The sequence below is a fragment of the Pan troglodytes genome, chromosome 15 (assembly GCF_028858775.2).
Source record: "Pan troglodytes isolate AG18354 chromosome 15, NHGRI_mPanTro3-v2.0_pri, whole genome shotgun sequence".
In the NCBI taxonomy this organism is placed as follows: domain Eukaryota; kingdom Metazoa; phylum Chordata; class Mammalia; order Primates; family Hominidae; genus Pan; species Pan troglodytes.
In genome coordinates this window covers 92,026,721-92,049,839 of record NC_072413.2, presented here as the reverse complement: position 1 = coordinate 92,049,839, position 23,119 = coordinate 92,026,721, and the positions used below count along the sequence as shown (strand labels likewise).

General features: G+C 51.5%; 1 protein-coding gene across 2 annotated transcripts in view; it reads right to left on the bottom strand.

The window, feature by feature from the left end:
• Positions 1–23,119, bottom strand: part of OTUB2 (OTU deubiquitinase, ubiquitin aldehyde binding 2) — a 30,390-nt gene that overhangs the window by 4,607 nt on the left and 2,664 nt on the right. The window contains exons 2-4 of one of the 2 annotated variants that reach the window (XM_016926661.4): positions 18,179–18,300; positions 3,892–3,987; positions 2,288–2,406 (exon numbers count right to left, since the gene is read on the bottom strand). In XM_016926661.4, the coding sequence (XP_016782150.1) occupies positions 2,288–2,406; positions 3,892–3,987; positions 18,179–18,184 (221 nt within the window). In that variant the 5' untranslated portion in view covers positions 18,185–18,300. Of the gene's footprint in view, positions 1–2,287; positions 2,407–3,891; positions 3,988–14,828; positions 15,069–18,178; positions 18,301–23,119 lie in introns of those variants that run through there. The other variant, XM_522936.8, reaches the window with a different exon arrangement.

Sequence of the window (23,119 nt, the reverse complement as noted above, 5' to 3'; positions counted from 1 at the left end):
GCTGAACGCCAGCCTCATACCTCCACTGCCCACCAGACACCCCTACTCTATGGCTCCCGGACATTTCAGACAGCATCGCAAAACACAGCTCCTGATCTTCCTCAGCCCTCCTTTGCAGCAAACGGCTTCTCCATCCTGCTAACTCTCAGGCCAAACCTCTGGGAGCCATTCTTGACTCTGCCATGTCCAACATGTGAGTCAGGCACGAATCCTGTCTTCGCCACCTTCACAGGTGTCTAGACCTGCCCACTTCTTGCCATGCCCACTGCATCCACCTGCTCATGCCACAGCCATCTCCCCTCTGGATCTCTCCCCGACCACATCTCCCTGGCTGTGTCTCCGCCCCCGTCTGTCCTGCACACAGCAGCCAGCAGGGCAGGTCCCCCATGCTGCGCAATCCCTCGGTGGCTCCCGTGTCCTTCAGGCTGAAAGCCAAGGTCCTTAGAAAGGCCCGAGGCCCTATGTGCCCTGCCGCCCTTACCTCTCCAACCCTGCTTGACACTGCCAACCCCAGACCTTGCACTCCTCGGCCTCCTTCCTGCCTGATTTTTCCCACAATACTTATCACCATCCGACACCTCAAACGTGATACTCATGTACTGTCCATCTTCTACCATTAGGACGCAAGCCCCACAAGGCAGGGATTTTGTCTCTCTTGTTCACTGCAGTATCCCCACAGCCTAGAGCAGGGTCTGAGCATGGCACCCGTGTGTGCTGACTGGAGTGGGGAGACAGGACGGAGTGAAGGTAAACAGAGCACGTGGGCTGGTGCAGAGAGAAATGCAGGCGCTGGGCTTAGCCAGCATCACCCACTGAGTCCTCACAATAGCCCCCTGAAGTGTGTTATAATGTCCACCTTCCACAGGCATGAAAACAGGATCAGAGAGATCAGGTCACTTGTCCAAGGTCGCACAGCAAGTAAGCAAGAGAGTGAGGTCTGACCTCAGAGCCCAGGGCTGCTGCATGGCACAACTCCAGGGGACATGGGTCGTGGGGAAATGAAGTTGGGGTCATAATCCCTGCACTGTGCTGTGTTGGTCCCCACAGGGCTGTGAGAAAGTTGGGGAGGGAAATGGCTTGAGATAGCTGACTCTCCATCAAAAGGGGCTCTGCCAGTCTGTCACTGGTGAAACAATCTGAATGGTTCAGCCAAGGAACAGATGGCTCAACTTCTACCCTCTTTGAGATCATCTATATTTTGAACAGGAGATGATGGCCTTAACCTAGTAGTTCTCAACCAGATAGGGTCGACTTTTTTCCGCCGAAAGAGATTTTTGGCAGTGTCTGCAGGCAGTTTTGATTGTCATGACTTGGGGAGGGGGTTACTACTAGTATGTCATGGGTGGGGGGCCAGGGATGCTGCTAATAGGCCTACAATGCGTAGGACAGCCCCCACCATGAGCATGATCTGGCCCAAAACATCAGTCATGCCGCCGTTGAGAAACCTGCCTTAGCCAAAGAAGTGCTCTGTGACCCATTGCCCCCCGTACTGTTTCCAGAGAGCATGTGGGTGCGGGTCTCAGATGAGGAGGGCCCATGGCCCTCACCAAAGCCTCTAAGGGCTCTGAGACCCCCAAAGGTTAAGAGCCAGGTGGGTCTCTTAGCTCCTTGCTCCTCAAAGCGTGGTTTGAGGCCCAGCAGCATCAGCATCTCCTGGGAGCCAGTGACAAAAGCAGTCCCTGCTCTGCCCTGCTCCCACTGGACAGGAATTCGGGTCCAAGCCAGGTCTCAGGGGTTTGTTTGTCTTTGCTTTTTTTTTTCTTGCTATGGACTAGAGAACCAGGCGCCTTGTACAAACTTCAGATATGAGAAGCCCTGAACTAGCCGAGATGACAGGGGCAGCTCTGGACACAGACCTTCTCCAGCATGAACCTCAGGGACAGGCCCAGCCAACTGAATGCCTGGGTCACACACACTCCACACCAAGGTCAACAGGAATTATGCAGAACACTGGGGCAAAGCGTCTTTTTGTTTGTCTTTTCTTTTCAGAGTGGGTCACAAAGTACCTGCTCCCTGCGACTCACCTGGGCTGACCCAGGCCTGTGGTGGAAGCAGAGGCTGGAAAGCATCTGGGAGGTCACAGATTCCATCCTCCACCCCTTGGCTGCCCCCAACTTCACCACAGCAGGCAGCTGGGCACCCCCAACATCAAACGCCTCTGCCAGGCAGCCCTTCAGCTCATTCTCTGGGTTAACCAGCCTGAGTGTAACGAAAACCTCCGAGAGACTTGGGGCTGACTTAGCATAGAGAACACAGCCCTGACAGGCCAAGGGGCCCCAGCACTCACTTGAAGATCTCCCTGCTCTTCCCCAGCAGGGACTCCAGGTAGGAATAGCCCAAGGCCCTGTAGAAGCAGTTCCCATCCCCTTTGGTCTTGCGGATGGCGGTGAACCTTTTGCTGAGTTCCTGAGGGGGACAGAAAGAAATGTGGGCATTTGCACCAACAACGGCTCTGTGTGGTTTGGGCACTGGGACTGGCCAGGTGCCCCCCATCTCTCCCAGGAAATGTCTGCTCCCTCCCTTCAGGCTGCTATCCCCTCAGCCTCCCACCCTCGTTCATTCCCCTGATATAAAAATACACTGCATTGCCCTGTGTGTCCGTCCCTGCCCCCAGGCAGCCTACGGTCTGGGAGGGAAGATGAATAATTAGACAGTGGCATTGTGAGGGGACAGGAGTGCCTGGCTGGGTGCCACGGGGCACTGGCATTGCACTGGATTTTGGAAGTTGGGGAAGCCTTCCTGGGGGAGCAGCACTGAGAATCGGGAGCTGGCAGAAGTAGGGGGTGGGGGTTTGCATGTGTGAGCAGGGGCGGGAGGGGTGGGCTCCAGCTCCACCCCTAGCAGTAAGTAGGTGTCCCTCTGAACTGGCCTGGAATCCCCTTTCCTGCCTCATGGGACTATAAGCAGCATTTTGACAGCAGAGGATGGTTTTCAAGGGGTCTTGGAGTTCCTGTTCCCCCCATAGCCATGAGAAGGCTCAGAGCCGACTTGGGCGCACCTGAGGCCAGCTGGCAGTGGGGAGGCAGGCACTCTCTGGAGCCCCTGGCTCATCTCCCAGGAGGGCTCTGGGGGACACAAAAGTCAGTGGGCTGCAGAGCCCAGCTCCTGCCCTGGAAGTGCCCCGCAGCGGCGTTCGGATCACATGATGCCCACACCACTACCCCTGGCTGCTGATGGACATCTGACCCAAGCTGGACCTATCCGAGTCTCTGAGGATAAGTAATGGGGCCCAGCAACGGTGCTGCGTGTCTGAGAGGAACTTGAAGGGAAGGGCCTGTGGGGCCAGTGCCAGAGCAAGCCTGTCCTGCAGCGAGAGGAAGACCTGCAGAGTGCAGAGAGCGGCCGGGGCCTGCTACCAGAGGGACAGAGTGGGCACCCAGCTCCTCCGCCATCCACGGGTGAGTGCTCCATGAGCGATCCCTGCAGCCTTCCCATACATCCCTTTAGCCTCACTGGCGTAAACTTTCCCTCCAAGAGGTCTCCCAGCACAGCAGTTATGAATGTGGCTTGAGACTCAGCTGCCTGGGTTTAAATCCTAGCTTGGCCACTCATGAACTAAATGGCCACCACTTAATTTCTGTGCCTCAGTTTCCTCAGCTGTAAAATGGGGGTAATAAAAGTACTTACCTCACAGAGTTGTAATGAAGTATTGGTGAGTAAATAAAACATTAGGATAGTGCTAAACTTTTCAACAAAAAAAAATCCTTTTTTTTTTTTGGAATGAAAGGATTTATTGCTAAGGCAAATGTCCAACATCAAAATATCCTAGGAATCCTTTCATTTGCCCAGGAACCTGGCCCAAACTATCGGCCTTCAAAGAGGCATCACCATTACACTCCCAACTCCAGCCTGTTTAGTTTCGGATGCTCTTCTCCCTGCCCTCTGCCTCACCTCGATTTTCCTCCGGTAAATCCTGTTTTCAGGATGGTCCCGAAGAATGGATAGAATGTCACATTTTTCTGATATTAGGTTGAAAGATGTTTCACTCTGAAAGATAGGGAAGGAAGAAATGCTGTGACAATTTCAAAAGCAACGGACAGGACTCCCCGAGCTGGTGGCCTCTGAACTGCCAGTTACAGACAACAATGAATGAGACCTTCCCACCTTCTCATGCTGGGAGTATGTTACCAGCATCCTAGATGCCCGTTGGGATCACCGCATTTCCAGGACAGGGATAGTGAGGGCCGGGGCCATCGTGAAGAGATAGCCCTGGTTATAAGGAAACTCATCTTTTTACTGGAAGCCTGATTCATTTCACAGAATGTGTACCTCGAACTTAACGAACCTTCATGCTGGAGGATAAGGCCCTTTGTCTCCTTCCATCCCTCTTCTCTCATTCATGCATTCATTCATTCGTTCATTCATTCTTTTATTCATCCAACAATTCCTGAACATCCACATGCCCAGCACTGTGTCACATGCTGGAAATACAGAAGGAAGGACGTCTAGCGCTCCCTCACCCACAAGGCTCACAGTCTACAGGGAAAAACAATCAAGATAGGGGGTGATAAGGTCACCAGAAGAGGCCGCAGTGTGTGGCACTGGTACATGGAGATGCCAGAGAAGGTGTCAGAGATCTGAGCTCAGGGAGCACAGGGCAGGAGGGCATCTTCATGCACCACCTACCGGCGAAAGTTTATACTACAGCCCAGCTCTAGGTCTAGGTCAATTCCAACCCAGAAAGACAAGCCTCCTACAGGCAGGGTCTCTCCAGACCCGAGAAGAAATTGGCGGACAGAGAGGAGGCAACTGCAAAAGGAAGCTTCAGGGTGAAGGAAACTGCAGGAGACACGTTCTAGCAGCCAGCTCCCCGTGGGCCTGTTCTTTGCCTTGTGCTATCTTGTCAGCAGGGCTCAAACAAGCAGGAGATGCATCTCTAGCCTCCAACCCACCCAGAGTCGCTTTGATTGCAGCATGAACATACTGTGAGAGACATGGTGTTAAAGCCACTTATAGTTTACCGCTTAAAATAAATGAGGCTGGCTCCTGCACACAACCCAGGGAGACCATTTTTATGCAATAGAGCACTGTGGATGGTCACTGTTAATTAGGATTTTTGTAAATAGTAATCTAGTTTTCCATTCATTTATCACCATCATTGTTGACATGCAGTTGTAACTTGCCTTTTTCATGTCACACCGGCCACAGTGGCCTTCCCTGGTAGCCTCTCAGCCTCATCACTGACTAGATAATGATCTCAACCCAACACCATCCTGCTCAGAGAGGAGCCCTCTGATGCTACAAACCCCTTTCTCCACCTGAAGAAATATATCCGGATTTTTGATGATTAGCTTTTTCCAAAGCTCAGCCCACAGAAGCAGAAAGCTGGGCCATGAGATTAGATAATGAGGCCTAAATGACTTTTGTCGCTCCTGTCTCCACATGGGACAGATGGCAAACTTCCATCTGGCCCTGATCCTGTGTCCAGTATCAGGTCAGGGGAGAAGCTGGGACTGGGCAGGGGTGTTTTTAGGGGGCCTGGAATGACAGCTTGTCATACTGTCTGCCATCTTCCATTCACCCAGGGCCTGGCACGGAGAAGGGGGTGAGATATTTTTCATACAAATGAATAAAAGCTACCTCCTCCATGAAGCCTCCCTGATCTCCCCACCTCATCTGAGTCAGGCTTGTGCTCTCCCTTGAACTTACACTTTATTCTGTTTCACCCTTTCTGGTGGCACCAAACATGATCTCCCCCCGACATGGGGGATTCAGGGCAACTTCCCAGAAGATAGCTTAAGAATAGAGGATGAATTCATTGTCCTAAAGAACTGGATGGGCCAGGCACGGTGGCTCATGCTTGTAATACCAGCACTTTGGGAGGCCAAGGCAGGTGGATCACGAGGTTGGGAGTTCAAGACCAGCCTGTCCAAGATGGCGAAACCTCGTCTCTACTAAAAATACAAAAAAATTAGCTGGGCATGGTGGCACATGCCCGTAATCCCAGCTACTCAGGAGGCTGAGGTAGAGAATTTCTTAAACCGGGGAGGCAGAGGTTATAGTGAGCCAAGATTGCACCACTGCACTCCAGCCTGGGTGACAGAGCGAGACTCTGTCTCAAAAAAAAAAAAAAAAGAAAAGAAAAGAAAAAAAAAAAGAACTGGATGAAGAATGTTTCCAAAAGAGGAAAGAGGAAACAGGGCATGCAAACACTTGGGGGGTGGGAAGAAGGGATTCTGGATTTTGCTTCCAGAAGCTTCCACTCTGTACCAACCCTTCTTTGCGAAATTAATCCAGCCCCAGGCTCCTTCCTTCCTTCTGCCCTGACATCATAGTGTGGGCTGGCAAAGCAACAGGAAAGCCATCAGGAGGAATCAGACAACACTTGGGGGCAGGTGCCGAGGGCTTCTGTCTCATCAGCTGTGACCCGTTTCCTCCCCACTAATGGAATCCCACAGCATGATGAAAAATGACTGGGTAAGTCACAACAATCCTACCTCTTTCCCATTTTCCTAGCCTCCCTTGCAGCTATGGGCAGCCAGGTAGCTGGGGTTGGCCAGCTGGACCCATGAAAAGTCTGCTGGGGACTTCTGGGGAAGCTTTTGGTTTTGGATAAAAGGAACAGAGATGGAACGTTCTACTCCTTCCCACCGTCAATGCAGATGCAATGTCTACAGCAGCCATCCTGCGAGCGTGAGGCTGAAAGTCAACACATGGAAGATGATCTGGCAATCTGCTACCCTAGGCCCAAGAGGTATGAAGTGATAACAGGTGCCATTATTGTGCAAATACTATGTGCTAGGCTCAGGGAGAGAGGCTGACACGTCCCCATTATCTCACTTAATCCTCACGACCACCTCCCGAGATGGGTATTATACCCATTCTACTGACAAGCACAGGTGCCCTGTGCTAAGAAGTAATTTTAGGCAGATCTATCTGACTCTGAAGCCCATGGAAATTCTACCATGCCAAACTGCTAGGCAGGCAGAGCGCAGAGGTCTTGAGGGACCAAGGCTGCTGAACACAAAGGAACATTCCACGCAGGGCAGCCTAGGGCCTTCTTATCAACAGGCCAGGTCCCCACCTCCTGCCTCTGAGGCCTCACCCAGGAAAGTTCTCCATCCAGCTCCTGATCCTGGGGGCTCAGTGTCCACAACAGCATTTTCTAGCCCAAGACATGCTCATCACAGGTGGAACAGGACACGATTTACAGGCAATATCCAGACACGGTGGTAAAATACATCAGTGATATCTGGAAGGAAAGTGATTTGCCTTTCCACTTCCTTCAAGCCTTCTGATCGCATCAAGGAGAAAGACAATCTCTAGCATACCTTGAACTCCTTTCTACTTTGCTAGTCTCTCTTCTCAAGAGTGGGCAGGCCTCTGACTTGGAGCTTAAAATCATTCCATTTTCATTTGTGTTTTTTCTTTTAACTTAAACCAAGCCAGATTTATTGACTTCAAAGGCAAATTTATAAAAAGTTAACATGTTTTGGTCTATTCTAAATCATGAAAGATTGACATTACTAGCATAATAACAATTGCTAGTTGTACAATTAATTTGGCACTCATACTGCGTGCTAATACAGCAAATATTCATAGGATTCTATACATTTCAGAATGAAAGCTCTCCCTCTGCTGCCTTGTGTGGATGGTAAGAGGACAAACAGGTAATACTGAAAAACAAGCACACCTGCTCTGCCCAATTCGTTCCCACTCACGCACCCTCTGACTTCATTCCAAAGTCCCGTTATTTATCTAACAATTTGTTTATACTGTATAAAAGCCTTGTTGTTTATACAGACAGCTGACTTAAAATGATGGCTTGGGTCTTTTTAAATCATAGATCAAAAAGTAGAACAACTATAGTTAATACTGCTTGTGCTTGGACTGCCCGAAACCAAAACCAAAATGGCAGAAGGAGGACACAAAATCAGCTACATTTCCTCTGCAGGGTGTCTGAGGAGGTAATCAATGGAGGAGGGGAATGGATTTAAGGAATTAATCTTCAACATGCAGAAATAAGTACTTCAATGCAGAAAACTGCCATCAACAGTTAAAATGAGGAATATTTAAAGGTGGATTAGGAATGGGGGTGGCACCTATGCCAGGAAAGTCAAGTTAGGTTTCCACTTGCTCTATTAACATAAAATTTGCATTTTTGACAAATCTACTTAAGCTCTTTAAAAGAGCCAAGTTAAGGGAAAATATTACATAGGGCCGGGCTCGGTGGCTCACCTCTGTAATCCCAGCACTTTGGGAGGCTGAGGCGAGCGGATCACGAGGTCAGGAGTTCAAGACCATCCTGGCCAACATGGCGAAACTCCGTCTCTACTAAAAATACAAAAATGAGCCGGGTGTGGTGGTGGGCACCTGTAGTCCCAGCTACTTGGGAGGCCAAGGCAGGAGACTCACTTGAACCCAGGCAGCAGAGGTTGCAGTGAGCCGTGACCGCACCACTGCACTCCAGCCTGGGCAACAGACTTCATTTCCAAAAAGAAGAAAATACTACATAGCAGTTCGGAGCCCTCCCGTCTGCTAAGAGCTGAGCTCACCACACCTTCAGGACACACTGTGGCATCAGCCTCAGGAAGGAATTTTCTCAGGTTTTGTTGTCCTTTGTCCCTGATCCCTATTTCCATTCCTCCATGCCCCCACGCCCCTATAGGTGGTCTCTATGGCATGTCTTTCTAGATATATTTGTTTTTTATTACAATTATGGTAAAACATACATAGCCAAAAATTTATTATTTTAACCATTTTTAAGTACACAGTTCAGTGGCCTTAAGTACATTCACACAACAGTGCAACCCTCGTCCCCACCCATCCCAAAGCTTTTAATCGTCCCAAACTGAAACTCCCATACCCATTTTTTTTCTTCCGTGTACTTATGATGAATCTCTACTCATTAAACACTAACTCCCCATCCCCTTGCCCCCAGTCTCTGGCGACCACCTTTCTACTTTTCTGTCTCTAATGAATTTGACTACTCTAGGTACCTCTTATAAATGAAATGCATTTGTCTTTTTAAAAAATACAGACTTGTAAGTATGCATGCATTTTAAGTTTGCATAATACTATTCTATAGATATTCTGGATATTTTTTTCCCTTTACTCCACACTATTTAAGAGCTACCCCTGCTTACAAATGTCTCACAGGTGGGCTACCTCCATCTGCAGGTGATGGAACCTTGGGCTAGCTCCAGCGCACCAGTGGTCCCAGATGTAATTATTGGGGGACCTGGGGACAAGGGGATTCTCGCTTTGGCCCTTCAAGTCCCCACCTGGCACCTCCAGAATGACCCAAGTCCGCCGAAGTTGGTCCCCTGCCACTCCCCACTAGCAGGGCTCTGGCCACACCCCTGGCAAGACCAGAGACTCAAGCTCCCAGAAGAACCCCAGGCACACCCTCAATTTACTAGCCCATAAATCAGGCATGATGCTTGACCTGGCTGACTCTCATTCGTAATTGCTTTTAAAACCATGGCTGAAAATTTCTAGGATGTTATGGAGAAAGGACGGGCCACATCTGACAATGTCCTGTCAGACCTAATTAGGCCACCTAAAAGGACTTTAGCCCTTTAATTGCTGGTTTGCAAATAGATGCTAATTAATTAAGTCAGATAGCACTGTGGCTTGGAAACAGATTTAGCAGCTTGCGTGGAGGAATATATTTCAAAGTGAGAAAAGGATGTTCTTTAATCACTGCTTTTCCCCAGTAACCCTGGGAACTAGCAGAAAGCGCTAGGACGTGGGCTTGGTGTTCAGACTGGCTTTGAGTCTTTGGTGGGAGCCAGCACTACATCTGTCTGCTGGTCCTTCCTCCTACATCCCTGGAACGCCAGCTGAGATTAAAGAGCCAGGGTATAAAACTCCCACCATGACGCTGGAGAGGTTGCCCCTGATACCCCATCCCTAATCCATGTACCGAGCCCCACCTCCAAATTTAGGGAAAGTACGAGTCCCCACTGTCTTCTGGTTTTCCCTCCCAAGCCTCTGTATGTACCTGAAACCTGCCCACATTACCTAAGGACTCCTCAAGCAGCCCGCAGCCATGGGCCCAGCACTATGGACTGCTCCAGGGGCTGGAAGGAAATATCCCTTCAGATGTGTACTCAGGGGTATGATATGTGACATATGTATGCATGCAGTGCTCAACATTGTTTTCTTTTTCTTTTTTTTTTTTTTTCTGAGATGGGATCTCACTGTGTTGCCCAGGCTGGTCTCAAACTCCTGGGCTCAAGCAATCCTCCCACCTTGGCCTCCCAAAATGCTGGGATTACAGGTATGAGTGCCTGGCCTCAGAGTTTTTGTATTGATGAGGTGAGCGATGATAATTGTTTGGAAGCCATGGATTTGGGGGCAGCCGAGTGCCCTGAGTTTCCTGTGGCTGCTGTAACAAAGGAGCACAAACTTAGTGTCTCAAAACAACACAAATGTACGATCTGACAGTGCTGGAGGCCACAAGTCCGAAAGGAGTGTTGCTGGCCTAAAGCAAGATGGCGACAGAGTGGTGTTCCTTCTGTGGGCTCTAGAGGAGAATCTATTTTCTTGTCTTCCGTTTCTAGAGGCTCCCGGGTTTCCCGGCTTACACACCGGCCCCCACCCCCCCATCACTCTGCCTTGCTCTCATAAGGACACTTGTGATTACATCATCGCTCCTACCTGGATAACTCAGTATCCTTAACGGAATCCCATCTGCCAAGTCCCTCTCACCACGGTAACATAGTCACAGGTTGTGGGGATTAGGACGTGGACATCACTGGGGCCATTGTTCAGCCTGCTACATGTCCCTTCTCTGCTGCTCCACTAAGAAAAGTGACAAGACCCTGCACTGAGGCTTCCCCCCCGGGTCAGTTATTGGCTGGCTTTGCAGAGACCCTGACCTGGGCCCGGGCCTTCCCTCTTATCTTATGCCTAGACTCACACAGCATCCTCCCAACAGGCCCTCAGATCTTCCTCTCCGGGCCTGACCTCTCCCTAGAGCTCTGACTCCACAGCCACTCCTGCTCAGAAGTCTGAGAACATTACTGAATTAGCGTGTTCCTGACTGCTCTCCTGCCCACCTCGCCCCCAACCCCCGACAGACTTCTCCACCTCCCCATCCAAGCAAAGCTGATGCCAAGACCCAGAAGTGCTTCTCCACTCCTCTCTCCCCGACCTCCCCATTGGTCCAAGCTGCCATCATCTCCCCCCAGGGAGGCTGCACCAACATCTGCCCAAGGACCTCCTGGTTTCCACTCCTGCCCCCATCCCAGCTCATTCTCCACAAGCAGCCAATACAAGCTGCTTAACCAGCAAGGGCACACCCTTCCCCCATGCCCTCCACTGGACTCCCTCACTTAGGCCAAGACTCAATCTTTTGACAACGACCTCCCATGTCTGACCCCATGTGGCCCTCTCTGTGTTCCTTCACAAGACACACTCTCACCCCAGGGCCTTTGCACGGCTGCTCCTTTGACCTGGATTCTTCCTCTGCCTTTCCCAAGATGCAGGTGGCATCACCTCCTCAGAGAGGCCTTCCCATGCCCCACCCCATCCCTCTCACCTTTATTTCTTCATGGCATGATCTCATAGGCTCGCCTGTTTACCCGCATGCTGCCCGGCTCCCTCCACTGGAATGCCAATTCCATGAGGGCAGGGACTTTGTCTGCCTGTCAGTGCTGGCTCCTCAGTGCCTGGCACACAGCCATGCTCCAGAAATGTATACTGAGTGTTATGGGTTGAACTGTGTCCCCCCCACCAAAATTCATATGTTGAATTCCTAATCCTTGGTACCTTAGAATGGGATCTTATTTGGAAATAGGGTCATTGCAGATGTAATTAGCTGAGATGAGGTCATAGTGGAGTAGGGTGGGCCTCTAATTCAATACGACTGGTGTCCTTATAAAAAGAGGAAATTAGGACACAGACCGGCATACAGGAAGAACACCACGTGAAGATCAGAGTTCTGCAACCACAAGCCAAGGAGCTACCAGAAGCTTGGAGGGAGGCCTGGAACAGAACCTTCCCTAGCGCCTTCAGAGGGAGCATGGCCCTGCTGACACCTTGATCTTGAGCTTCCAGCCTCCAGCACTGTAAGAATCCATTTCTGTTGCTCTACACCAGTTTGTGGTACCTTGTTATGGCAGCCTGGGAAGCTCACACACTGCATGAATGAATAGACAGATGCATGCATGGGACTAGCCAGGCTCTGACTCCAGCCTGGCTACCTCCAACCCTGTGTCCACTTCATCGTCAGAGAGGTCGTCCAAGTCAACCATCTCTTACTTGTCAAAATTATGTTATGGTTTCCCCCTCATTGGTGGAATAAAACCCAAACCCCACAGCACAGCAAGTGAGGCCCTGCACAGAACATCCTGACCCCACCGAATTTTCTAGACTCAATTTCCCTGCCTCCCTCAATCTCCTTGCATCTTCAGAGGCTGTTCACCTTTGCCAAAATCCCCCATTCTTGACCGTGCTTCAAGGCCTGATAGCCCACTGTCCCCCCGCACCCGCCAAAAGGAATGTGCCCTTCCCAAATCCTTCTTGAACACTCATATACATCCTTCAACTCAGCTCAAAAGACCTCCTCTGCAGAACCTTCCAACACCCCCACTCCCTCAGAGCATATTGACCTCTCACTGTGTTCCCAATGTCCTTAGGCCTCTTAGGCCATGACCTGTAGCTCAGACACTGCTTGTGTCCAGCTGTCTTGGCCAGCAGGCAGTGAGCTCCTACAGCGGGCAGGCACCTTGTCTTTCTCATCAGTGTCACAGTGCCCAGCACAGGCCTGACAAAGGCGCCCACTGGGGGCCTGTTTGACAAATAACAGAACAAAGCACAATAGGACCCTGTGGTTTTCCTGCTTATGTCTGACTCATTCATTCGTCAAACATGAAATGCACCTTGAGTGCACGAGACCCCTAGCTATTTGCAGTCCCTGCCAGAGGTCTGGTCCTTGTCTCACCCCTACCTTCCCAAGTGTCTTTGTGTCTTCCACGGGGCGCCCTTCCTCAAGCTTAGCCCAGTGATGTAGAAACAGGAAAGCAAAGAAGATGCTGTATTTTCCAAGGATATTCCTTCTGTCACCACCATCCACACAATGCAAGTTCAACATAAAAACCCACCATGCAGCACAGGGCCCAGTATGGTCCCCGCATGCAGTAGGTGCTCAATAAATGCCATGTGAAGGGAAGGGAAAAGACCCTGCATGGCCTCCACCCCTGTGATTACCAGACAGACGTCATATTTTAGTGGGTTAACCACTTCATCCTTCTCCAAGGCACCCAAGCCCCCGGTGAGGGGTGAGGGCTTTGGACCCCATCTGCCATCTAACTTCCAGTCTCCTGAGTCAGGGCAGATAGGGAGCAGAGTGAGCGGCCTCACTGCATGGCACAAAGAGCAGCTACTGCCTCTGCTGTGCTCTCAGCTGCCGAGTGGTGGCCAGAGGGCATGCCAGCCTCCAGCTCCCGGGTGGCTAAGCCCATCATTACCCCAGCTCCACCACTCCCTGGTGGGTGATGCAGAAACACCTGGGCTGCCTTCCAGGAGCAGCTCAACCAGGTAAACCCTTGGGCACCAAGTGGAAGCAGGAAGCTGGTGCTTCCAGATGCTCCAGAGGCCCCCAGCTACGCCCCAAGCAGCAGGCTGGCTTGGCAAGGACAGTCCCAGCTCGAGTGCCCTGGCTGCCTATGCCACACCCAGATCATGCCAGGCCATGACCAGGCTTTGACCCATGCCCCAGCCCGGCAGCATGCTGCCGTGGTGACCCATTTTCCTGCCCAGTCATAGGAGAGAGGAGGCTAAGCTTGAAGAACCAGGCATCTGTGCACACCCATTTCCAGGACTCTGTTGTCACAGGAAAAGCTCCAGCTAATCATCTCACATGGTTCCCATGACACAGATGTGCAAAACGGTGCTGAGGGGGAGAGCGGACCAACCAAAGCCTCTTCGCTTTCCAACAGGTGGAAGTGAGACTTGAACCTGGGGCTGTGTGGCCCCGACTCAAGCCACCCAGCCCTCACTCCACAGGCTCCCCCTGCTCAGGGTTGAAGGGTCTTAGGCAGCCGTGCCACCCAGTCCCCTGCAGGATGCCTGACCCCACGGCAACCTGGAAGGTGAGCCGATGTAACACAAAGAGCACTGAACTGAGAGTCCAGAGCCTGGGTTCAAGCCCCAGGTCCACCACAATCAGTACCAGCCCTGCCCTGTCTGGCCTCAGTTTCCCCACCTGCCCAAGCCCAGGGTTAGCCTGGCTCAGAGGGTCTCTGGGCCTCGTTCTGCGCAGACAAGGCTCTCCATCAGGGATTCCTGAGTATTTTCTTTTCCCCGACCCCTAACTCATGCGCCTCACAACTTGAGGCATCCTCTCTACGTGGGTCCTGACTCCAAAGATGGAGACGGTCTAGTCGCCCACGGAGCAGACGACCTGGTCCCCCGTGCAACCCCTAGATCCTCCCTTGGGGTTGGGGCAGGGGCCAGGAGGTCTTTGACGGCCGAGCCGTCGGGTGGGTGGGGCCGTGGACTGCTGACTGGGGGGCTACTTAACAAAGAGGAGGCGACCCGTAGTGCTGCAGCCTCCCTGTCCCTGCTTCCGTCGAGGGCGCCCACCCAGCGCCGTCGAGGCGGCGCCCCGGGCCACCTGGGGCGGACACACTGGGGGCGGGGGCTCGGGGCCGAGCTGCACCTCCTTAGCTGCACATCCACGGGGTACAGGGGGGCGCGACTTGGCCCTCAGTGTCCGTCCGGACTCCGTATTTCAGGGGGTCGGAAAGCGGCGGGGGCGAGCTGGGGGCTGAGCCTCGCGTCCGACCCCCGTCCCGCGGGTGCACCCGCTCCGGCAGCGACCCCGCCCACCGCGCCCCCTGCCCGCTCCCCCTTCGCGATCCCCCACGATCACTGACCATAGTGACCAGAGCCGCCAGGCCAGGTCCCGCCCCAGCGAGGAGCGATCCGGTGCGGGAATGCCGCGGGAGGCGCGGGCGGGCTCCGCCGCTGGTTCGGTGGCGGGGACCTCGAGGGCGTGGGGGCGGCGGCGAATACACCCGACCGCTCCGCAAACCAAAGGTTAGACCTCCACTGTGTCCCAGCAAGACACACGCCCTGCGATTGACGTCTCAGGCGGGCAATCAGAAGCCGGGACGCAGGACGTCATAGAAAGTGGGTGGGACTTCACGTGCCTTCAGCCTATGCGTTAGGGCCCATTTGATAGGATGCCTCCCCCTTTTAAAGACACAGAAAGCTTTTAACTAGCAGAGGAGTTAGCTCAACCCAGAAAGACAGGTCCTCGTTTGTAAAGGCTGAAGGGCTTTTGCGCAAACCTAAAATTGGAGTCTTCTGAAGGATTAGCTGGCCGTCATTAATTCATAAACAAGGTCACATAAGTATAGTTTGCACAAGATCAGAGGATAGGCGCTTAGGGAACACGTGTCCAATAACATTAAGTATGGCTTCTATATAATATTTTACCCTCTTCCAACTCATGAATCAGTAGGTTGCCACGCACCCAGTTAATGTTTGTTGAATGAATGAATGTCCAGGATCGTTGACTCTGTGGCTCTGGAATTGTAGGGATATCCGTGAACCAGGTCTAGATGACTTATCTTGCCTACAAGCTCATTATTAATGGACATCAAAATAGGAATATTTATCATTCAAAGATTCATTCACCAGCCCTTGAGTCCTGGAGGAGCTGCTTGGGTGTGGGAGGGAGGGTTTGTAGGGGAGGGGGGCTCAGTGCATTGCATGCACCCACTTCAAAAAATTAATATTTCCAGGAGCGTGTATTGAGCAATTCCCCTTCCTGCTGCTGCCCCCCGCCCCTGCCCCCCGCACCCCACTCTTACTACGTAAGTCCCAGGTACAGTGCTAGGCTCTGGGCATACAGACATCTGAGTCTTCCAAGCATGTATCATGTCCTGGGTAGGGAGTGTGAGGTCAATGGAGGCTCAAGGAGCACTAACAATAGCAGGTAATTTTTTACAGTTATTTACACAGTTATGCAGAACACCTACTATGTATCAGGCGCTATCCTGAACTCTCCACATATACAGAATTATCTTACTTAATTTCCTCACAACTGGTTTATGGGGGTAGGTCCTGTTATTATTATCCCTATTTCACAGGTGAGGAAACATGTACAGAGAGTTTAAGTTCCTTGCCTTAGTCACATAGCACTGAAGTGGGATTCAGTCCCAGGCAGTGTGACTCCAGAGCTGGTTTCGAATTCACTCTGCATGTGACTACAGGGGCTGTGTTACCTGCCCCCGCCCCTGACCCCCATTTGTTTTCGGGGGGTTTCTCTTTTTTTTTTTTTTTTTACTGTCGAGGAAGGCAGAGAGGTGACAGGAGCAGCCCAGTGCTGCTGAGCTAAGAAGTGGCCTGGCTGGGCTGGATGCCCGGACTCCTGACTCCCCAACCAGTGCTCATTCCAAGGCGTGTTAGCTTCCCTCTGTGGAGGAATGACTGAGCCAGGTTCCATGGTGTCTGAGTGAGGGGTATGGGTGAAGAGTCTTTTCAGCCAAGGCTTTGATGAGCCCTCAAGTTTGGCTGCACTAAGCCCGGAGTCCTGGGCTCACTCTCTGCCCTTCCTCAGGCCCCAGCAGTTCCAAACCAAGCCAGCATGGGAGTGTGGAAGGAGCACTGGGCTGGAGTCCATGAGGAATTCTGGGCCCTTGGGCTCTGCCACTCACTGCTGTGTGACCCCAGGCAATGCCCAGGCCCTTTCTGGTCTTCTGGTTCCTCACTCAGTGAGAGGGTTGGACAATCTGGGTGGTTAAAAATGTTTTGTTTTGTTTTAATATTTGTAGTAATGAAGGCTTTAAACACACACACACACACACACAATCTTACAAGAATCTCAGTGTATGCGTAACAGAATATTTCCTCAAATTTAGCTCAATTAGCAGGGAAAATGTAATTTCCTTAGTCTAACTAATCAAGATTCCTCGTAAGCTCTCTAAAGCCTGGTTAGAAGGAAAAAAGTTGCAGAAGGGTTCAGTGGGTTTTCAAGCTGGGTCTGCATCGAAAATGCGGACAGCATCGTTAGGGGCTGCCCATGGCAGGGGATCCATGTGTTATGTCTGGAATGAATTTGCTCCAACTTTCCTGCACCCCTTCTCCCTGTTGTCCAGGTGTCTGGGTGGAGGGGTCAGGGAATGGCAGCTGGGGCTTCACAAGTCCAGAGAAGCAGGAGGCTTTGGGTGTCCTGTCTTCCAGCAAAGGACCTGTGTACCTGGGTACTAGATGCCCCAGATTTGAGGGCTGGGTTCTGCTGCCCATGCCACTCACGGTCTGGCCCTTCTCAGCCTGGTCAGACCCAGAGAGCTCTCCCAGGTTGACGTCATCCCACTCTCTGCAATGGAGCCCCAGCCCACCTTTCTCACCTTCTCTCCCTGACTTCCCCACTTGTCCAGTAATACATGAGCTTACAGGGATGGCTTTGAGGGCCTGGAAACTTCCTTGTGCTTTCACACCTCTCTGTACCTTTGCTCCTCCTGGAATGCCCACTTGTCAGATACCACCTGTCCTTCAAATCCTGGGTCATTGTCCATGAGGCCTTCCCGGATTGCCCAGATGGTCATGAATCCCTTTGAATTTCCCCACCATGTCTGTCCTCCTTTGGTGCTGATCCCTTGCTATTGGGATTTGGAGGGAGCAGGAGGCCATGGTAATTGAGTGTGGGCAGCGGAGTCAAGTATGTTCATGTCACCCTTCCCATGGCATTACTCCTTGAGCAAGTCATACCTCTCTGGGCCTCGGTTTCCTCACCTGTAAAGTGGGAGTGTTCATTCCTATCTCAGAGATTACATGAGATGATCGTGAAAAGCACTAACATTGTACTTGGCATTCAGTAAGTGCCTAACAAATGTGGGCTTTGCTTGGTGGCTATTCGGGGCCTGAGTCTCCTTCCTCCTGATGTGACTAAGCCTAAAGGGGACAAGGTCACCATGAGGCCTGAGACTCACAGCTTCTGTTAGCTGGTATAGATTTGCATGTGACAGGGAGGAGCCCCAACAAGGATGGTGTTTGGGTGCCTGAAAAGGGGGTTGTCTGCCATTTCCCTAGATCAATGGAATGAAGCTATGATGCAGGCATTTCAGGCAGCCACACCCATGCTGGCAAGAGCGGCCATTTTCCCAATGCTGGTTACACTGTGCTATTTTATTCACTTGACAACGCCTTCCCCACCCCGCCAGCTGCGGGAAGGGTGCTTGGTAGGAAGACCAGGCCCCCAGGAAGTAAAGCACTTCACCTCCATGCAGAGTGCAGGCTCGACTCAGACTTTGAGTTTCCTCTGCTGGGTGTCAGCACTCTCCTCCTGCAACCTTGAGCTGGAAAACTTGTTGAGATACAAATTCAGGTGTTGTTTCACTGCTGGGAAAGATCAAAAAGAAGAGCTAGAATTAGCCCTCCCCTCACTCCTCCCTTGCCCCAGTCCCAGGGAGCAGAGCTGGGGGCTGGCCCTGGAGCCAATGGCTGTCCTGGCTCCCACCCCCAAGGGCAAAGGTGAGAAAGAGGCTTTTGTTTTTGAGAAAAGAGGATCTTTCTAGGAAGAACAGTGGGACTGGGGGGATTAGGGAATGGGGAGGTGGATCTGGCTGAGTAGGGATAAGTTTCTGGAATCCAGGAAGGGTAGAAGCAGGTGTCCTAGGACAGAAGAGACTCGTAGTGCAGTACAGTGACTCCTCACTCACAAGTCACATGTTGGATCCTGAGAGGACAAGCCTGTATTGCCTAAGGGAACTCGGGCCCCTAGCCTGGCGGAGACTCCTTTGTCCTTCCCTTAGGAGCATGTTTTGGGTGAGGGGTGTAGCAACAAGGCAAAAGGCATTCATTCAACATTCCGCAAAGAGTTACTGGACATCAACTATGTGCCAGGCACCCACTGCACATCACTGCATGAAACTGACGAAAGTCGCTGCTGTCACTCAGCTTACATTCTCCTGGGGAAATAACCTCCAATTGTTCTGCACTAAGTTGCCCCAGACTATGCCACCCCAATGGGGTTGGGGGTGAAGATGGGGAGGGAGTTCCCCCAAATAACTGAGAGTTAATTTTCCACCAGCCCAGGGATACAGGATATATAGTGCATTCGTTTTTGAGAGGAGAAACAAAAGAACTGTGGGATTTCTTGAACCCCCAGAGAGGGCCCCAGAGGAGGCATGAATGGCTTTTCAAGTGTAAGGCAAGAAAATCGGGAGGAGAAGTCATTTTGTAAGGCTGGGTTAGGACCATGGCATAACCCCCTCTTCAGTTTACACACAGCCCCAGGAGGGTAACAGATGGGCCCGTTTTCCAGCCATTCACCCCTTTGTGGGTTCCGCAGGGCCTGGGTTTTGAAAGCTAGCGTTTTTCAGCTCACATGGCAAATGCTTGTAACCCATTCAGCCTCCTGGGCTGGGCAGGAAACCATCTCTAGTTTCTATGGGAGCAGGTGCATTTGCTGTGGTTTTCAGAAAGGCCAAGACCAGTAGCAGGAGGCCCCCAGGCTTGGAGAAAGCTGCCTGTTCCTGCCCTGTCCTCGCTCCCTGTGGTGGGCACAGAGAGCCCAGCTCCCAAAGGCAGCTGGAACACATTCTAGCGACGAGAGCTTGGGAAGATTATGTGACCTCTGTGATCAGTAGCCTCTAAATGGTTCCCAGTGACTACCCGCCCCCTCTATCTCCTGTGTTCAAGCCCTTGGGTAATCTTTTCCTTTGAGTGTGGGCTGGACCTTGCTTCTAACCAATACAGCACAGCAAAGTGATGGGCTGTCATTTCTGAGATTAGGATTCCCAAAGCCTGTGGCTTCCAGCTTGCTGGCTCACCCTCACTCCCTCAATTGCTATGTTAGGAACTGCTCTATGGAAAGATCCACAGGGCCAGGAGCTGAGGGAGATACCCCCACCAACAGCTGGCAAAGAACTGAGGCCTTCAGTCAAACAGCCAGGGAGGAACCTCATCTGCCAATGGCTGTGTGAGTGAAATTGGGAGCTGATTCTCCCTGGTCGATCCTTCAGGTGAGACTGCAGCCCTGGCTAACAGTTTGATCAAAGCCTCTGGAAAGACCCAGAGCCAAAGGACCCTTCTCAGCCATGACCAGATCCCTGGCGCATAGGAATAAGATAATAAATGGTGATTGTTTTGCTAAGCTTTGGGATAATTTGTTAGGCAGCATTAGATGACTCACACCGCCTCTCTTGTTCCCAGCCTCAGTCAGTTCCTCTATGGCATGGGTTAATGATACATCTCTAGATGATTGTGTGGATGAACACAGGCTTGGGGATGGGGACACCTCCCCAAGCTCCCACTGGAGGCAGAGTAGGTATTCTACAGCACATTCCTCCCCACTGCTCTAGTTGCACAAATCAATGTCTAATTGCAAATTATGGCAAGTGCTGGGGAAGAAGAGAACAGGGAACTGTAGAGCAGATGAGCAAGGGCCTGGCCTGTCTAGCAGGGAGGGGAGGCGTCTCAGAGGAGGTGAGTTTTGAGCTGAGGTCTAAGGATGAGTTGGAAGAGGCTTCATTTGTCCTCTTCCCTGTCCCCACCCTGATAGTCTCTTCCATTGCACTTTGCTATTTCCCATCCTAGCATTTCTCACAGTTCGTGATTATTCCCGTGTATCTCTCCACCTGTTAGATAATAAGCTCCAAGAGGGCAAGAACTAGGTCACCACAGTACACTGAGTACCTAGCACAGTGCGAGGCACGTAGCAGGCACTCAGGAAAAATGCCCTGAATAAATGAGTGGGAGTAGGCAAGGGCTAAAGGCACAACAATACAGTTAGCTAGGACAGTATCAGTGAACCTCCTGAAAAGGAGCCTGGTGAATTCTAGCAACTGGGAGGGGCCAGTCTGGCTGGAGCACAGGAATAAAGGGGAAAAGTGAGTGCTTCATATCAGGCTGGAAAGGTGGCCAAGGCCATGCAGGCTTTGTAGGCATTGGAAAATGGGTTGACATGTGGGCAATAGGGAGCCATGGAAGGGGCAAGAGGGAGGGTGGGCACGACTGATTTTGTTTATTTGAGGAATTGCTGGGGCTGCTGTGAGGAGAATGGGTTTGAGAGGGCAAGAGTGGAAGCAGAAAACCAGGAAGGAGGCTGCTGTAGTGGTCCAGGCCAGAGATGGGCGTGGTCAAGTCCAGGTGGGGCACAGAGATGGGGAAAAGTGGAAAAAGGTCCAAGAGCAGGAGGGGACATGGACAGGGCTTGGTGGTGGGCTGGATGTGGAGCTGCAGGAGAGTGGGGGCCCACCTGGCTGGCTGGATGGGGCAACCGGACACCAGCGCAGCTCAGCCTCCATTAGACGGAGCAGAGCGCAGTGCCTGAGGGAATTCCCCAAATAACATCTCCTAGAACATAAAAAATGGAAAAGCTCGAGGCTTTGTGATTTCGAGAAATGCTCCAGGCCCCTGGAGAGCAAAGCTCAGAAAAACTTGGGCTTGGAGTGGTTGGTAAAAACTTCTTGAAACAGGAGCCTGTGTTTACAGATAGTGGAGGCTTGTGTGGGGTGAGGGCAGCTACTCCCTAGAGGTCCCGGGTCTCCAAGCTCTGCCAGGTGGGACTTGAAGTGCAGCTTCCTGGATAATTTCTTTTACTGTGAGATTGTTACAAGGACAAAACATAATTTTTGTACTAGAGCAACGCATTATGAAATAGAATGCAAATTCACTTATATAAAATTTTCTGATGAAACTGCAAAGAAATCCTGTGCTTCCCCTCCGGCCTCCGCGCCAGTGCCCTGCAGGTCCGAGTTCACTCTCCTTTGCCGTTAGGGATGTTGGGGGAAAGTCTGAGAAGCTTTGATCAGGAAAAGCATCCCAGCCTTAAGGTCAGCCAGACTTGGGTTCTGCTGCCTGTTTGCTGTGTGACCTTGAGCTAATTACTATCTCCCTCGGAGCCCAGGCATCAGTGTTGGTTGCCCTTGAAAGCACCTGCCTTTCCCAGGCTGACCACTTGTTCCTGTCAAACTGGCTTTTCGACTCTCGCAATTCTCACCTTTATAGTATTTGCTGGAAGAAAATTAAAGTTTGTTCATCTTCTAGATAGCAGCATCTTGCCTAACATAATTTCTTATGGGTGCTCATAGGAAATAGAAAAATTGAAATCAATCATGCAGAAACAAATAATGATGGAGGACACCTCACACCATATCCAGTGCAGGACGTGACAGTAACATTTAAATTGTTAGAGGTCTTATATCAACTTTTTGAAATTTAAAAAAAAATTTTTTTTATATTTTTGAGACGGAGTCTCGCTCTGTCTCCCAGGCTGGAGTGCAGTGGCGCGAGCTCAGCTCACTGCAAGCTCCGCCTCCCGGGTTCACGCCATTCTCCTGCCTCGGCCTCCCCAGTAGCTGGGACTACAGGCGCCCGCCACCACACCCGGCTAATTTTTTGTATTTTTTTTTAGTAGAGACGGGGTTTCACTGTGTTAGCCAGGATGGTCTCGATCTCCTGACCTCGTGACCCGCCCGCCTCAGCCTCCCAAAGTGCTGGGATTACAGGCGTGAGCCACCGCGCCCAGCCTTGAAATCCTTTCAATGATGTGCTACACTGCTCTATGTGAAAGAAAAGAAAGTTAGAGAGCTCTCGACCTCACCCCCTCATCAGCCAATTTTATAGCTATCATGAGATCTTATTTTTAGTCAAATCTTCCCAAATCCATTCTTTAGAATTGGTGATAATCTATCCAGCCACCGTGAATAATCTAGGAACAGACAGTAATTTAAATACACGCACACACACACAAACACACCGCCCTAGGGTGCCCATCCTGTTTTTCTAGCCCTTCCCATCCCAATTCCATGTTAAAGGTCAGTAGGGCCAGGGAGTCTGAGGGACTTGAAAGGGCCCCATGGGCCTGTTTGGCTGCACTCAGCCCAGGATAAGTCCTGCTGGCTCCCAGGAGACAGATGCCATCCTCGCCTTGGCTCATGAGTCTTCTCCCTCCATATTCCTTGGCAGCAGCCTAGGGTGACAGGTGACAGAATTCCTGTGATTTATGATGCTGTGGAGGCTGGGCGAGGGAACTCTTCCCCCAGTAATTCCCCTGGAAAACTCATGGGCACTTGGCCGGCTGCGCAGGGCTCCTCCAATGGGTGCTAGAGAGGCAGCTCATCCCGGGAGGTGGTGTGGTGCCCTGTGCACAGGACACAGTTGATCCCGAAGACCAAGTTGTAGCTAATATTCTTCTGCCCTCCCTTAAATATCC